Source organism: Diabrotica undecimpunctata, chromosome 4, assembly GCF_040954645.1.
Source record: "Diabrotica undecimpunctata isolate CICGRU chromosome 4, icDiaUnde3, whole genome shotgun sequence".
NCBI lineage: Eukaryota > Metazoa > Arthropoda > Insecta > Coleoptera > Chrysomelidae > Diabrotica > Diabrotica undecimpunctata.
Window position 1 is genome coordinate 113919609 of NC_092806.1, and position 16958 is coordinate 113936566.

A 16958-nucleotide genomic window follows, 5' to 3' on the forward strand; every position below is an offset into this window, starting at 1 on the left:
TCAAGTGAACCGAGTGTTCAACTCGGTATAGAACTCGGTATAGAAGCATACGTTTTGCTATTGTGTAGAAGTACTGCTTTAAGGCTTCTTTTTGAAGAATCAATAAAGTCCAGGAACATGACTGCAAAACACCAGGGCATCTTCTTGGCTCGTGATCATCATGTATATCATCCAAAGAATCTGGAGGAGAGGGTATTGGCACTTCAGGTCCATGAGGGACAGGGCGAATAGCTGATTGAATGTTAGGGTAGGAAACGTTCTATGAGAATCTGTATACATCTACTATACAGAACCCCGGAACAGACCATAGAACAATTCTAAACGTCGGCTCGGAAACTCTCCCTAAAATAACTTCTTCGGAAATTAGACATGCCTTACAGCAAATGAAAAATAAAAAAGCTCCTGGTGAGGATCGTATAACGTCTGAAATGTTAAAAATGGGCGGCAACATATAGTTTGTTTTTACACTTATACAAATTGCTAACACGAATAATAACCAACCGCATAACACAAAAACTTGATTTATATCAACCGGTTGAACAGCCGGGATTTAGAAAAAAGGAAAAAATCTAAGAGCAGCTCAGTACAGCCCAAAGAGCGATGGAGAGGGCCATGCTAGGAATTAATTTGAGAGACAGGATTCGCAATATCGACATTCGTGAAAGATTACTGATGTCGCAGAACGTATAGCAAGGCTCAAGTGGCAAGGGGTTGGACATGTTGCCCTAGATAATCCCGAAAAATGGACACATTGATTAACAAACTGGAGACCAAGAGAGAACAGGCGGGGAGTAGGCAGACAGAAGAGGTGGGCAGATGATATCGAACAACTCGCAAGGAAGCAGTGGATGAGAATTGCCAAGAGTAGAGATCAATGGAAGCAAATGGAAGAGGCCTATGTCCAGCAGTGGACGAAGACAGGCTGAAGAAAGAAAAACTATGATTTTTGGGCTCCCTTCAAACCATTGGTATTCCAAAACGTAAGGACTGCTTTTAACTTAAAATCATTACCGCAGTTCTTCAACACACACTGAACAAACTTTGTGTGGGACCCAAGGCTTATCTTGATCGCTTAATTCTATACCAAAATAAGCTAAATATACTTTTTCAACGAAATCGGAAACGTTTCTTTCTTGCTTTTTAACGGTATCCTCCTCCTCCTAAGTGCCTTCTCTGTTGAGGTTGGCGATCAATATGGCAAATTTCTCTCTGTTCTGGGCTTGATGAATTAATTCATTTCCTCTTGTGTGGGTCCAACCTCTGATGTTTCATAGCCAAGATTTTTTCTTTCGTCCTATGCCCCTTTTACCTTCAATCTTGCCTTCTAATATTACCTGGAACTGCTCAAATTCCCTATGGCGCATTATGTGTCCTAGATATGACGTCTTTCTAAATTTGATAGTATGGACCAGATGAGGGAGTGTGTTCATTGCTCTCAGTACTTCTTCATTCGTAGTTCTGCTGCTCCAGAAAATATTCTTAGCATTCGGCGGTACATCCACATTTCAAATAAATTTAATTTGTTGACGTCATACTGTTTTAATGTCCAGGTCTCACAGCCACATAGAGACCACACACAACACTTTAGTATTCTCAATCTTATTAAGACTGATAGCTTGGGGTTACAGAGCATTTTGCGCATATTCATGAGACCAGATCTTGCTATTTCAATGCGTCTTCTAATTTCTTTTGAGTGGCCTAGTTGACTATTTAGTCCTCTGCCCAGGTATATGAAGCTTTGGGAACTCTGAAGGGTGATACCATTTATTTGTATGTTAGGTGTAACTTGTTCATGGGGGTTTTTGTGGAATACCAGAATTTTGGTTTTGGAAAAGTTAATGTCCAAGCCTAGCCTGTGACTTTCTTCTGATAATATGTTCAATATTTTTAGTTAGGTCTTCTGTTTGTGCTAATACTACGGTGTCATCGACATATCTTATATTGTTAATGATGATTCCATTGGCTCTGGCACCTTCAGGGCGATATTCAAGAGAAGCTCTAATTAAATGTTCGGCATATACATTAAATAATAGGGGGGATAAAATGCACCCTTGACGTACTCCTCGTTATTTAACGGTATAGTTACCGCAAATATAACAAAAGCAATCTGGCGAGTTTATACATCCTCTGGTAGCCATTGTCCAATGTCTTTACAACACAAGAAAACAGTCACTACTTTAAGGCACTAGTAACAACAACACGTGAACTGCACCGAGTGAAAAGTTCCTGTGAACTGTAGGACAGTATCAGAGCATGGTACAATGAATACACAAGGTATGATATTGCGCATGACATTTGACAGCTGGCCCAGGAGTGTGACGTAGTTAAGATCGCCTGAACCACCTCGAACCCATTATTACATCTTAACGTACACATTAATTTTGAAATTATGGTTAAAAAGTGATCTAATTTTTTTTAAATGTTTTGTTTTGGTTATAATTGAATAAAAAATATATTTTCAGTAGCGTAAAACCTTTACTTCTCCTAGAGATTCAGGCAAACTATTTATTTTTGTTTTCATACATATACTAATAATATAAGTACTCTTTTTGTATGCAAATCCCTTGAAATTTAAAAATTTTCTGCAGAGGAAATACTGTGAATAGGTAAATAGTAGTAGATTTGCTTATTCTGATTCACTGTTACTCACTTCCAAGCAGTTTTACTGAAATAAAAACAAAATAGAGTACAATAGAGAAAAATCTGCTTTACAATTCAATATGGTATTTTAGATGAGTTTTAATGAAATTTAGTAAAATAAAAAATATACACATTACTATAACCTACCGATTATTATATGCAAAATTTACTTATCAAACAATATAATAATATGAAAATAAGACACAAATTAGTTCAAACGCAAAACACAATAAATATCGACTTCAGACGACTTTACACCGGCAAGACAGAAAGCTTGTATAAAAACAAAAGTTCAACAATAATATCGGTTATCAATGGTGACTATTGCAAATTGCAAGTTATGAGATAATAAATATATTTTAAAGTATCTCAATACTGACTGAGTCATCTATTTTATAATAGAAAAATAATTTAGATATATGCTTATATATGTCTTTATACAAATGGTGTTTAGTTACTATTTATTTATACTGTATAGTATTTTTTTGTAAAACTGAAAGTTTTTATTTGCCATTGTATATCTGGTTTTGTACCTTTTTCAAAATACGCTGTGCAATTGCTTGTTGCAATAGTGACAATGAAGATAAAATCTTTAGGTTTCATACATTTCCTAAAGATAGCGTGACCAGAAAACTGTGGATTATATCTTGTTGTAGATAGGATAATTTTAATTGTAGTACTGCAAGAATTTGTTATACACATTTTAAAACTGAAGATTACCAAAGAAATCTACAACAGGAACTTTTAAATTGCGTTTCTAAAAAGGGTCTAAAACTCAAACCTGAGGCAGTACCTAGTCTTTATTTACCTAAATCAACATCGGCTACCCTTTTAACCAACCAAAAGAAACGCGTACAAGGAGGCGAAAACAGAGAGTCCAAAAAGTATGTTGAGCAGCTTCTTACTACTTCTAGGTCAACGACGTAAGTCTAAATCTTTATTTTTATTATTTATTAGTCATGAAACCTTAATGTTTTTTTCATATCGATTTGTTAAGTAAGAAATTGGCCTCAGCCTGCTATGCAATAAGAACTGTTTCGGAGGAAATCAATTTAGCATCTTCCAAAATAACATATTTTTCTTTGTTAAATCATGTTATCATTATTAAAATATACAATGTTATCATTATTATAAACAATACCAAGATAATTTTATGTGTGAATATTACAAAAATGTCATTTTAAATGTTGTGCAATATTGTGTGCCCTGACTACACTCATATTCGATGGCCAGCTAGCTCATTCGATATAAATAAAGTTGACTTTGTCATTATTTATTTTGATTTTGTGTTTAGTTCAGTAGGTATATATACGTACAAATTTTGTGTACCTCCATTACCACTTTTCTGTATCTTTTTAAACATCTGAAATATCGAACTCTGGAGTATAAGTTAATTAACCTGTACCTACGTGTAATAAAAGATAATTAAAACTTGTCTTATAAAGGATATCTATGTTTTATAAAGGATAAATATTATAATAACATAATTTTATCATCTCTTTATAATTACTATAATTAAATTAGCCAAATTATATAAAAAAACTTAAAATTAAAAGTCTTTCCTATACAACTACATTCAAATGTTGCGGGAATAAGCGATCTTGACTACGTCATGCGCGAAAGCGAACCGATTTTGGAACATTATGTATCATACCTTGTGTATTCATTGTACCATGGTATCAGAGGCTCATTGCTTGTTAATGGCGGGGAAAGTGAGTGACAGCGCGCAGATAGGCACTGACATAAAAGAAGGCGCAGTGAGTCAGCAAGTGGATGGAGAGAGGGTATAGCAGGAACAAGTGCTGGCATGAAAAAACTGCTGGTTTCTTATAATTACTCTTTATTATATCATTTTGTGAAATATCTGTAAGTGATGGAATTTTTTCGCTACTTTTCTTGAAATCAGCGTTGAAAATGGTATGAAAATCACTTATTAAATTTTAAACAATTTTTTGGTTGCAGATCTGTATAATTTATTAAATTCAGTGAAGCTCATAGTACGTCGACGTCGACAATTTTGCGGGAAGTTTTCAAATGGTATTAAAATTTGTTCGACACTACCGTGGAGAGGAAATCTACATGCTTAAATGTATCAGTCAGTCTCAGAAATTACTTGCAACAAAATTATTCTACCCTATCATGTTAAATATCGTATATTTATCGATTACAATACATTATATAAGTTTTCTCTACATTTAATATTAACATTAATCAAAACTTTATGTCCTCCTAGGTGCTGATGCCAAATATTACACCGAATCACCTCGCGTGTTTCTCACACTATGTTTTTCATTTCAGATTGGTGCCAAGAAGCTGTCTCAAAGGCTGAAATACTCAGACTTATCTATCAAGGTCGCTTTCTTCATAGTAACGTAACTTTAGGTGCACTAGGATTACCATTTGGAAAGACTACAGTGATGCATTTGGTTCCGAGGGAAACACTTCCAGAGCCTAATTCGCAAGGTATGTGTCAGAACTGTAATAAACTCGAATTATTCTTTTCTTATATATAATTATTATTTGTTTTTAGCAATTATTTTAATTCGGCCGCGAAAAAATAGACGATGTCGTGCATCTAGTATACGGAAAGTGTATCAAACAATATCAGACATTAATGAGGGCACCAAGAAATATTTTTCATATGTTTTAACGTATAAAAATACTGCCAATTTGTAACGTATAAAAAGAAGAAGGAAAACAAAATAATACAGAAAATTCCTATATGAATGTGGACCTAAAAGCTACGTGTTATTATTAGGTTTGTCTGATGAACAAGCAGAGGAGACGAGTGAGTCAAAACTGCTTATCAATACAGAAAGTGCTCAAACACCCTTACGTTATTTGAACAAAAAACAGTAAACTTTAATTTCAATAACAAAAATACAATCGGGTGAAGCTAGTTACAGTAACTACTAAATTAAATAGCCAAGATTATAAGAATAAAAGAAATACCAAAGCATATAATTGTGCAAGAATATTGCTTATCGAAGGATGAAATGCTGTATGTGATAAATCATAACACACCACAGACTATGAAAATGTGCAGACTTCTTAAATGTAGAACACTCACTCAAAGTATATAGAATAGACTATAAACTATATAGAATACGCTATACACTGTAGCACGCAAAGATCATGCCAACACGTCGGGCGACAAATAAGTGTAACACAACAAACGCTGCAAAGGGACATCCACATGGATGTTTGAGGCACACAAAATGACCTAGGTCGCGTTGCTCAGAATCGGAGGAGATGTGGGCGTGGTTCTTTGGATATTTCCTTTGTTACACAAACTAAAGTAGAATTGGGGAGAAAGCAAAGAAAAGAATAAAAAATAATAGCTTATAAAGCTAAACCAAAAATATTAAATGAACAGAACACAGAAACAAATGAGAATCTTATTGCCGAAAGGGCGCCACCGATTATTTAAGTAAATATATTAAATTAAGTCTAAATTAAATCGGAAACATTAACACTCACAAAAAAGGTGGTGAATAAGATTCGCGTGACTCGCGTGATACGTCATGGAAAAAACCAACAGACGTCATAGAAAAAATCGTGTCGCTAAAAAAACGAGCGGGACACGTCGCCAGATTATCAGATAACCGGTATATAAAACGTATTGTCTAGTGGAGGACAAGAAGCACTAAATTTTTGATTGTTAGAAAGTTTAAATGTGAGGTTCTGTTTTACCAGAACGCATGTGCTGACAATTCAAGTAGTTCTTTTGAATCTTTATGTCGTTAAGGTTCATTTGTAAAACCGAATGAAGTTAAATCCCAGTATAGGGAAATATTATTTTAGATTTTCTTAATTGAATTTTTTTTTTATAATTATATTAAGTATATTGTTCATGTATTATTATAATAATATCTTATTGAGATGTATCTAAGAAAAGCAAGGGAATGTTATCTTTTTTTAGTTAATGAAAATTATTATTAAAATAGGTTAGTTGTTAATGAATATATCAGTCAAGTTAGTTATCTGTGATGTATTGTTCTTGGTATCTGATTTAAGTAAGAAGTGGTATATATCGCTTAGATTCTTAATGTCACTCTTAATGTCACTAACATTGATGGAGAAATCGTTAAGGAAAATATAAGACATTTCAATAAACTCTCTTTTAGATTTATTGTTCTCACGGTGGAGAATTGTAGTATTAGTATAGTCCATGAGATGACCAGTGGAATGGACATATTTGGCTAATGCACAGCGGTCAGGGTGAAGTCGAGAATCACTTTTGTGTAGTGTAATACGTGATTTCAATAATTGAGATGTTACTAAGCCTATCTATGGGAGGCTTATCTTTTATCTTAGAATAAAGATTATTAATTGTGAGGGCTGATCTACAAGCCACATTAAGTTTAATGTTGTTATTATTACCAAAGCTATTTTCAACACTTTTCAGAATCCTTGTTAACACCGGAGTGATATCTCTGAAATATGGTAATGAAAAATATTTGTTGATAGGAATATCCGAGACTGGGTTCCCACTTAAGACATCAGGATCAGCATGGTTAGTCGCGAAAAAAAAATCAATTAAGAAAATCTAAATTATATTTCCCTATACTGTGGAAAATATTCGGTTTTACCAATTGAACAAATTCCCTTCGTTGGCTCAGTGAAGATGTTCGTTCTGTTGTAATGGAAACACCAAATAATAGTAGCAGAGTTTATTGTTGAGACGTACACTATGGGTGTAGACCCGGGATTACTTTGAGTAGAGACTGATGAAGTTGATCGTTGAAGACTATATGTTCGTTGAGTGAATATTGATTGAATGCTTCTCTAGTCAAGAGATATTAGTTTTATATAAATTCTATTTGGGTCAATATTTTTCGCGTACCTAGCGTGATATGTGTATTTAATTTATGTAAATTGTTTAACTTTGTCAGTACTTTTGACTGATGTCCAAATTATTATTTATAATTGACCAAATGTGTATGTAACCTAATTAACTACGTGTGTGTATTTAATAACAAATAGATTCATTCGGTCTACTGGGTGATAAAATTATACTGTCCAATTTCGGATATGAATTATGAAGATTTGATATTGGACATACTGCGGAATCGGGCAATCTGGCCCAAGTGTCAATACTCAAAGTTTACATATAAGTATTACATAACATAGTAAAATTCAAACATGATAAATTATAAATAGTTTAAGAATAATCAATAATCTTCCAACCGTACCCTAGCTATCAATGTCCGACTCTATCTCTAGATTAAAATTAGGGCAATTGGATGAAAATGTGGAAAGTGGGATGTCAACTTGGGAAGTCGACCGTACATTGTTGTGCCGATTACTAACTAATACAGGTACTTCCTGTTCGTTAGTCTGAGTTTGTGGATTCCCTGAACGACATAGTCGTGCAACAGGACGGTACTTCCATAACGTGAGTATCCCAATTATTACCATTATAGTAATGATCCCGGTGGCCACAAAATAATGCCAATTAGATTTGTGAATCGATCGCCACTGCGTATGCGTCATTTCTTGTTCCAGACTCTCCTCCTCAAGTAACACATGACGTAGCTCTCCTCCTGGTATGTCAAGGTAGGTGTTTAGAGGCGTGTTAAACTTGCGGGGTGTCCTCGCCACCAGTTGGGCCACGGGAGTGATTGGCGACTTCAGGTAACTCGTCACTGCTCTGTCCACCCCACTGCTAGTGGGGAGTAATGTAATATTTTTCGTTTGGGCGATACATTTGGGTGAAAGCTTCAGGAATGTGACTCGTTCCAGTACTCTTTCGCTCCGATTTCCATCGCAAATAATGGATATGTGTATCGTGACTGGCGTGATAACTAGCCAGAGGTTGGGAGTACCCATCTTACTCCATTGAGCTGTCTGTATTGTCCTGGCTACCACTGGACATGTGCTATTCTTAGATCGCTCATAAATTTCTTCTAGTATGCAGTTTGGTTGGGTATCCATGTTTCTTATAGCCGTTGGTGAGCACGCTATCTGCGCCTTTGTCAACAGTAAGCACCTTTCTCTATCTTCCGTGGTCAATTCGAAGTAGTGCAGTGTGTTATAATCTACGACCAGTAGATTCCTTGGGGCGACAAATGTGCGCAACACCGAGCCCTCAACGTTAAGTGGTATGGCCGTGACTTTGAGCATGCTGTACTTATTTTTCCCTGTCACTATGAAGTAGCCGATGACTGTTATATATCTGTCGTCATGACTGACTTCTGTTTCTATAATGGGTTGTCGTCGTATTTCGACCCCTTGAGGCAGTATCTGCCCTGCTTTCCCTATTAATTTGGTTATTTCACCCGGTTTCACTATATCAATGAAGTGTCCGTGGTTATAGTGAAGGTTTAATATTCCCTCGTAAAATTGAGTATATTCGTTTATGAAGTCCATAACTTGTAATGCTATCGTTTGTATTCGTAACGTGCTATATTCGGTTTCTAGTTTTTGTGCTTTGTCTTCTACTTCGTTAAGTCCTTTAGATATTTCTTGTAGACCTGTGATTAGTGCTTTGTTAAACTTGTTCATTTGCTCGTTTATCCTGTTCTCTGTGTGATTGATTGATGTTATTGTTTCTAACATTATCTTCGCCTGGTGCTGTGATTCCTTTATTAGCTCCTTTTGGTTATTATCTAATGCTTCAATGTTACTGTAGGCTTCGTCATTGACTCCAAATACTGAGGTTAATATTGTTCCTAATATTCCTCTTCTTTCCCTTCCTTTTATTTCTACTGTCAGCCCCTCGCTTACTGACTCCGCCTTTCTTTGTCCTTCCTCCAATTTCTCTATTATATCCTTACAATTCACGATTTTTATCTCATGACACAGTTCTCGTACGCCTTGTATCATATTTCCTATTAGTTGGTGCTCTGTTCGAATTCTTCCTTTTTCGAGTAACACCTTTATTCGAAATGTTCCCCGGTCTATGACGACCTCTCCAAGGTCTTCTGTGAAAAATCCTGGTACCGGATTATATATTTTATACGGTTCTGCCTTTATGGGTTTTAACATCGTTAAAAACATTATAGCTACTAGTATTTTCTTCCATCTTAGTGCTGCTGCCTTTTTCGGCTTTTCCTGTTTCTCTTCTTCCAGTCGTATTAGCTTATGTATGGGTCTTTTAGTCAGTTTCCCGTTTGCCTTTCTCACTGTTACTACTCTGGTTAATCCCTCCGCTCCAGGGTGTGTTTCTGTTACCCTCGCTAATGGCCATCTGCCTGGAGGTGTATCCTCTTCTTTAATTATAACTATTTCTTCTTCTTTTATGTTAGGGTGCGCCTTATGCCATCTATTTCTCTGTTGTAATTGGTGCAGGTATTCCTGTTTCCAAATTTTCCAGAAGTCTCCTTTTATTTTCTCCACTAATCTCCACCTCGTCGGCATCTTCAAATAAGTCGTAAGCTCTTCTTCCCGATTTGGTGATATAATTTCTCTCCCTATAAGGAAGTGAGCTGGTGTCAGGGCTATTTTCCCTTCAGGGTCTTCTGATGACCCACATAATGGTCTCGAGTTCATACATGCTTCTATTTGTGCCAGCACCGTACTCAATTCTTCATATGTTAGAACTGTTTCCCCGATGATTCTTTTCAAGTGATATTTCATTATTCGCACTGCGCTCTCCCATAATCCTCCGAAATGTGGTGCATATGCAGGTATGACATGCCACTGGGTACCTAGTGCCCGTAATCCTTGTTTTATCTCGTCATCTATTTTTTGATTTTCTTTTTTCAACAAATTTGCTGTTCCTACGAATGTGGTTCCGTTATCGCTGTATACGTTGTTGCACTGTCCTCTGCGTGCCGTAAATCTCTTGAACGCTGCGATGAAAGCATCCGTAGACATATCGCTTACTACCTCAAGGTGTACTGCCTTCGTTGACAGACACACAAATACTGAGATGTAGCCCTTATAGCTCCTCTGTCCTCTGCCTCTCGTGGTACTTATTTTTATTGGCCCGGCATAATCTATCCCTGTGTTAGTAAAGGGATGACTCGGGTTCACTCTGTCTTTCGGTAGATCTCCCATTAATTGTTGTGCTGCTTGGCTTTTATACCTCCTGCACCTTAAACATTTTGCTAGATGATCTTTCACGGTTCTTCTGCCGTTGATTATCCAGTATTTCCTTTTTATGTACTGTAGTGTTTGTTGTAATCCGCTATGTAGATTTCTTGCGTGACTATCTGTTATAAGTAACTTTGTTAATGCACTATCCTTTGGCAAAATTATCGGATGTTTTTCTCCGTACTTTAGATTCGTGTGTCTCAGTCTTCCGGTGACTCTTAGAATTCCTTGTCTATCCAGGAATGGTACCAATGACGCTAATTTATTTTTCTTGTCTAATTGCTGTTTCTTCTCCAGCTTATTTATTTCTTGTTTGAAGTAGGCGTGCTGTGTGTGCTTTATCACCTTTAATAGTGTTTCCTCTAATTCTTGGACTGTAAGCTGACTTTGTCCATTGTCCTTCTTTTTTCTGCATTTGTCTGCAAATCTCCTACAATATGAAAGTACTCTTCTCATTCTTTCTAAATTTGAGAATCTCTCGCATATGTCCTCCTTTATCGTTGTCGTGTGCACCGTTATTTTCGTTTTGACTTCCTCCTCATTTGTCTCTGGTATCTCTTCTGATTCCTGAGTTAAAGTTTTGTTACTAGTCAGCCAAGTTGGTCCCTTCCACCATAGCTCTGCTTCTAATAATTCTGATGCGGTACTTCCACGTGAGAGGATGTCCGCTGGATTTTCCTTTGTATCTACCTTATGCCAATTTTTCGGTCCTATAACGCGTCTTATTTCCTCTACTCTGTTGGCGACGAACATTTTCCACCTTTTTGATGATCCCCTTATCCAAGCCAGGGTTATCGTTGAGTCCGACCATGCATATACCTCAATGTTTTCCCTGTTCAATGCTTGTAGGGTTTTCTTCATTAAATTTGCTAGTAGTACCGCGGCACACAGCTCGAGCCTCGGTAACGTCGTTTTCCCTTTCAATGGTGCGACTTTCGATTTTGCTATCATTAGATTCGTTTTAATTTCTGGGCCTAATACCCTTGAGTAGATTACCGCTCCATATCCTTTCATAGACGCATCTGCAAATCCATGTAGTTCTACTCTGTTTATCTTGCTTAAGTTGTTCCACCTGGGCAATGTTATTTTCTCCAGATTTACTAATTGCGCCTGGTATGTATTCCACCTGCTTTGTTGGTTGCTAGTTAATTCTTTATCCCAACTGGTCTTTTGCTCCCATAATTCCTGTATGAACATTTTCGCCTGAATTACTACAGGTGCTATCCATCCCAGTGGGTCGTATAGTTTTGCTACTTCTGACAGTACGTGTCTTTTCGTTATTTTCTTTGCCGTCGTTATCCCTATTTTGAATGTGATTATATCCTCTTTAGGTGACCAGTGTATTCCTAACGTTTTCCGTACTTCTTCTTGTTTGAATGCCTTCGAGTCTACGTTCCTCATATCCTCCGGTACGTTCTCCATTATTTTTTCTTCGTTGCTCAACCATTTTCTAAGAGTGAAACCTCCTTTTCTGAACAGTTGTATTAATTCCTTTTGGGCTGTTTCTGCTTCCTGCACTGTCTCAGCTCCTCCTAGTATATCGTCTACATACATGTTTTCTTTTACAATTTTCGATGCCAACGGGAACCTCGCTCCTTCGTCTTCTTGTAATTGTTGTATTGTTCTTAACGCTAAAAAGGGTGCTGCGGCCGTGCCGTATGTCACCGTCGTTAAGTTATACTCTTGTATGTGGTCCTTTGTGTCCTTTCTCCACAAAATTTTTTGATATTTTTGGTCTTCTTCTGCCATTCTGATTTGTCTAAACATTTTTTCCAGATCCGCTGAGTATGCTACCTTATTGGATCTCCATCGTAATAGTATATTTGTCAAGTCTTGTAATTTCGGCCCTGTGTGCATAATATCATTCAGGCTTACTGCCGATGAGCTTTTGCTTGATGCGTCAAACACGGCTCTTATTTTCGTTGTAGTACTGTCCTCTTTTCTCACTGGATGATGAGGTAAGTAGTACCCATCTCCCTGGTTTTCTGCTATTACCATATGACAATGGATATATATATATATATATATATATATATATATATATATATATATATATATATATCCATTGGTATCTTGTGTATTTTCTCGCCTTCCGTTATTTTGTTCTCTGGCGTTGTATGGATTATTATTTCCTCCTCTGTACCTATCAGCTTGGTACCCGTTTCTTCTATTGTTTGAATCTCTTCCATTTCTTTCTTGTGTTTGTTCTCGTTTCGTTTCATTGGAGTTTCTTTTGTTGCTTGTGTTTCCTTTTTCATAATGCAACATATGGTGGTGGTCTCCGCCACAGTGTCTGCACCTATATTGTGAATAACATTGTTTTTCTTTTTTATGTGCTAGGCAGTTTGTACACAATCCTTTTTCTTTTATCATCCTGTTCCGGTCTCTTACATTGAGTTCCTGAAATTCTCTGCAGTTCGGTACTCCGTGATCTCCGTTGCATATCACGCAATGTGTTCTTGGTTTCCTAAGAGATCCTCCTTGCTTCTCTCTTGTCTTTTTTCTGACTCCAGCAGTTCCAGTGTCTGAAATCTTCGCTGTAGGAATGTTTGTGTCGATTTGTACGTCGGTATCTCTCTACTGTCTCCAATGTGGTTTTCGTACAGCCTCCTAGTTTCATTGTCCCATTTCGTTATGATAATTCGGGCTATCAATGGGCTCCACGCTTCCGTGTCTGTTCCTAACCCTCCTATGGCTTCCAGACTTTCGTGGAAGGTGTCATGTAGTGATTTCAATGCTCTAGCAGAAGATTCCTTTACTTCCTGCGCTAGTAGCATCCTGTCTATTAATTTAAACAATATCATCCTTGGGTTCTCATACCTATCTTTTAGCATGTTCCAGGCCACTTCGTAGTTGGCCTCGGATATGTTTAAGTGTTGTATCATTCTGTTGGCTTCCTCTCTTACTTGAGTTTTTAGGTACTGCATTTTTTCTGCGTTTGATAACTGGTCGTTTTCATGTATTACTTTAGTAAACAGATCGTGGAAAGTTCTCCACGTTTCATATCTGCCTTCATACACAGGGATTTTTACCTGCGGTAATGTCACACCGTCCCTCCTCTGTGTGCTTTCTGGCCGTTGTATTCCTGGCCTTATTTTCTTTAAAACTTCCCTGACTTTCCTCTTTAGATGATTTATTCTCTCTACTTCTCCAATATCTGTAGCGTCCAGTTCCTCATTTACTGCTGCTTCAATCATTAGTGTATTCACCTTTTCCATGTATTCTCTTAACTCTGACTGCAATTCTTCATCCTCCTGCAAGTCTTGTTCATTTTCTGGCCGTAATAATTCCTCGATTCTTTGTTTTCTTATCTGTATCTCCTTTACTTTCGGTGCTTTTCCTCTTTTCAGCACCCTTCCATATTCTTCCAACAGGGTTTTCCCCTCAATGTATGTCTTAAATACCTGATCATAGTATTTTGTTTCAAAATATTTTTCTTTCGTTATACCCCCTTCTAGCAGCTTTTCGTGGTTATTTAAAAATTTTGCCCAATATTCTTCTAATTTTTCCTGTCTATCCCGGATGTATTGTTGATTTTTCCGAGATTGGGAATCCTTTTTTGTATTTGAAACGAGTTTCACTATTTCTGTTCCTATTTCCGCTTGCTTAACGTATAGACTCTCCATGATTATTTTAAAAATTTTTACATTCAGCGGTAAATATATTAGACAATACTAAATGTACGTTATGTATTAAATAAGTATACCTGTATTATAACACTTTCTTTTCTATCGGAATGTGCAATTTAGCGAAATATGAGTTTGACCTTGCCTGCTGTGCTATTCTTTGCATTGAGGTAGGTCAAGATGTAATCCACACACTCTTATAATGATATATATACATATATATATATATATATATATATATATATATATATATATATATATATATATATATATATATATATTGTTATCAAAATAAATGAAATTATTTGCTACGTAATTATTTTAATTTTTCGAAATAAAATATTTAATTGTAATTAAAAGCAAGCTATATGTATGAACGTTTCTTTTTTCAAATTGTCATACAAAATTACTGTTTAGTTAATTATAGTTGTGAATGACGTTTATTTTTGTTTTATCAATTCTCTGTATTATTTAAATGGTATGCATTCTAAAGTACATTATTATACGATTGATAGAGTGGAGATTGTTGTTCTAAATTGTTAAATTGTAATAAAAAAAACTTGTTAAATTGTAAGATTGTAAAAGTTGGAAGATTTTGTAATTATTCAAAAACTTACGGTTTTTTGTGTTCTTAGACGTTGAGGATCCCTCGCTTCTGGTGGGTTCTGCAATCGGTCCTGTCCTTTGGCTGCTCTGCGGCTCTAGTATGGCTCTCGGCTTTGGTACTGCTCTCGGCTCTAATATGGCTCTCGGCTTTGGTACTGCTCTCGGCTCTAGTATGGCTCTCGGCTTTGGTACTGCTCTCGGCTCTAGTATGGCTCTCGGCTTTGGTACTGCTCTCGGCTCTAGTCTGGCTCTCGGCTTTGGTACTGCTCTCGGCTCTGGTACCGCTCTCGGCTCTAGTATGGCTCTCGGCTTTGGTACCGCTCTCGGCTCTAGTATGGCTCTCGGCTTTGGTACCGCTCTCGGCTCTAGTATGGCTCTCGGCTTTGGTACTGCTCTCGGCTCTAGTATGGCTCTCGGCTTTGGTACTGCTCTCGGCTCTGGTACTGCTCTCGGCTCTAGTATGGCTCTTGGCTTTGGTACTGCTCTCGTTCTCCCGGGTCTAGTGGTCTCTCTCTGCTACTGAGGGTGTTGCTGGCGTGGACTGTATAGGCTCTCTCAAACTTCCTTGAAGTATTCTGTTTCTCGATAGGACCATGAACAAATTCCCTTCGTTGGCTCAGTGAAGATGTTCGTTCTGTTGTAATGGAAACACCAAATAATAGTAGCAGAGTTTATTGTTGAGACGTACACTATGGGTGTAGACCCGGGATTACTTTGAGTAGAGACTGATGAAGTTGATCGTTGAAGACTATATGTTCGTTGAGTGAATATTGATTGAATGCTTCTCTAGTCAAGAGATATTAGTTTTATATAAATTCTATTTGGGTCAATATTTTTCGCGTACCTAGCGTGATATGTGTATTTAATTTATGTAAATTGTTTAACTTTGTCAGTACTTTTGACTGATGTCCAAATTATTATTTATAATTGACCAAATGTGTATGTAACCTAATTAACTACGTGTGTGTATTTAATAACAAATAGATTCATTCGGTCTACTGGGTGATAAAATTATACTGTCCAATTTCGGATATGAATTATGAAGATTTGATATTGGACACCAATGAACCTTAACGACATAAAGATTCAAAAGAACTACTTGAATTGTCAGCACATGCGTTCTGGTAAAATAGAACCTCCCATTTAAACTTTCTAACAATCAAAAATTTAGTTATTGCCGACAATTCAAAGAATTACCTCCTTTCAAATGTAGTTACATTGGGTTTTTCGATTAACCTTGGGTAAACCTTTGCGTTTTAAGTTCAAAGCTACCATACATTTCCAACGTTAAAAAAAAACTTGTTTTTGCACATAGTAACAAACAACACCACTATGTTGTTACTAGCTAAGTTTTTTAACATTCTAACTCTACAATTCTAAGTTACGGTAAGATTAATAATGTTTTTAATAGATAATATATGGTAGCTAAGTATAATTTATTCTCTTTCAGCCCTGAAGAAGCCAAATTAATTCTTTTTGGCGAAAACGTTCGGCGAAACAATTGATACTCATTAGAGTCTGTCTTGCAGATTTCCCCAATATTTAAGAGTTTACCATATATATATATATATATATATATATATATATATATATATATATAGAAAAGTATGAAATAAAAAGATCAGAAAACAGGGAAACTACAGAGTAACTCTTGCTTAATGTATGCTGTTGATGTAGTGAAGATGATCGTGTTAGTAGGAAATACTGAAAGATATTTAGAATAAAAACTGGAAACAAGCTCTCCAGGAAAAAGGTTTAAAACTTAGTAGGACAGACACAATCAGAGTAATTTAGTATGTTCATTTAAAGATTGACTTACTACAAACAAAATGAACGTTATATGGTGAAATTATTGTGAAAAGTTAGAAAAGTAATAGTTTTAAGTACCTAGGATCGGTAGTACAGAATAATGGGGAAATAGATGGAGATGCATGCAGTAGAATTAGGGTGGAATGGATGAAGTGGAAGGAAGCGAGTTGTGTATTGTGTGACAGAAAGATTCATTACGTAAGACTAGGGCCGTTGAAGAAAAGTATGTAGCAAACC

The 16958-nt window shown here is 36.5% G+C and overlaps 1 protein-coding gene across 1 annotated transcript in view; it reads left to right on the top strand.

Annotated features, from left to right (window-relative positions):
* UBL3 (ubiquitin like 3) overlaps positions 1 to 16958 on the top strand; it is a 437881-nt gene that overhangs the window by 402857 nt on the left and 18066 nt on the right. The window contains exon 3 of the mRNA XM_072530027.1: positions 4939 to 5103. Coding sequence (XP_072386128.1) covers positions 4939 to 5103 — 165 coding nt within the window. The remainder of the gene's footprint in view (positions 1 to 4938; positions 5104 to 16958) is intronic.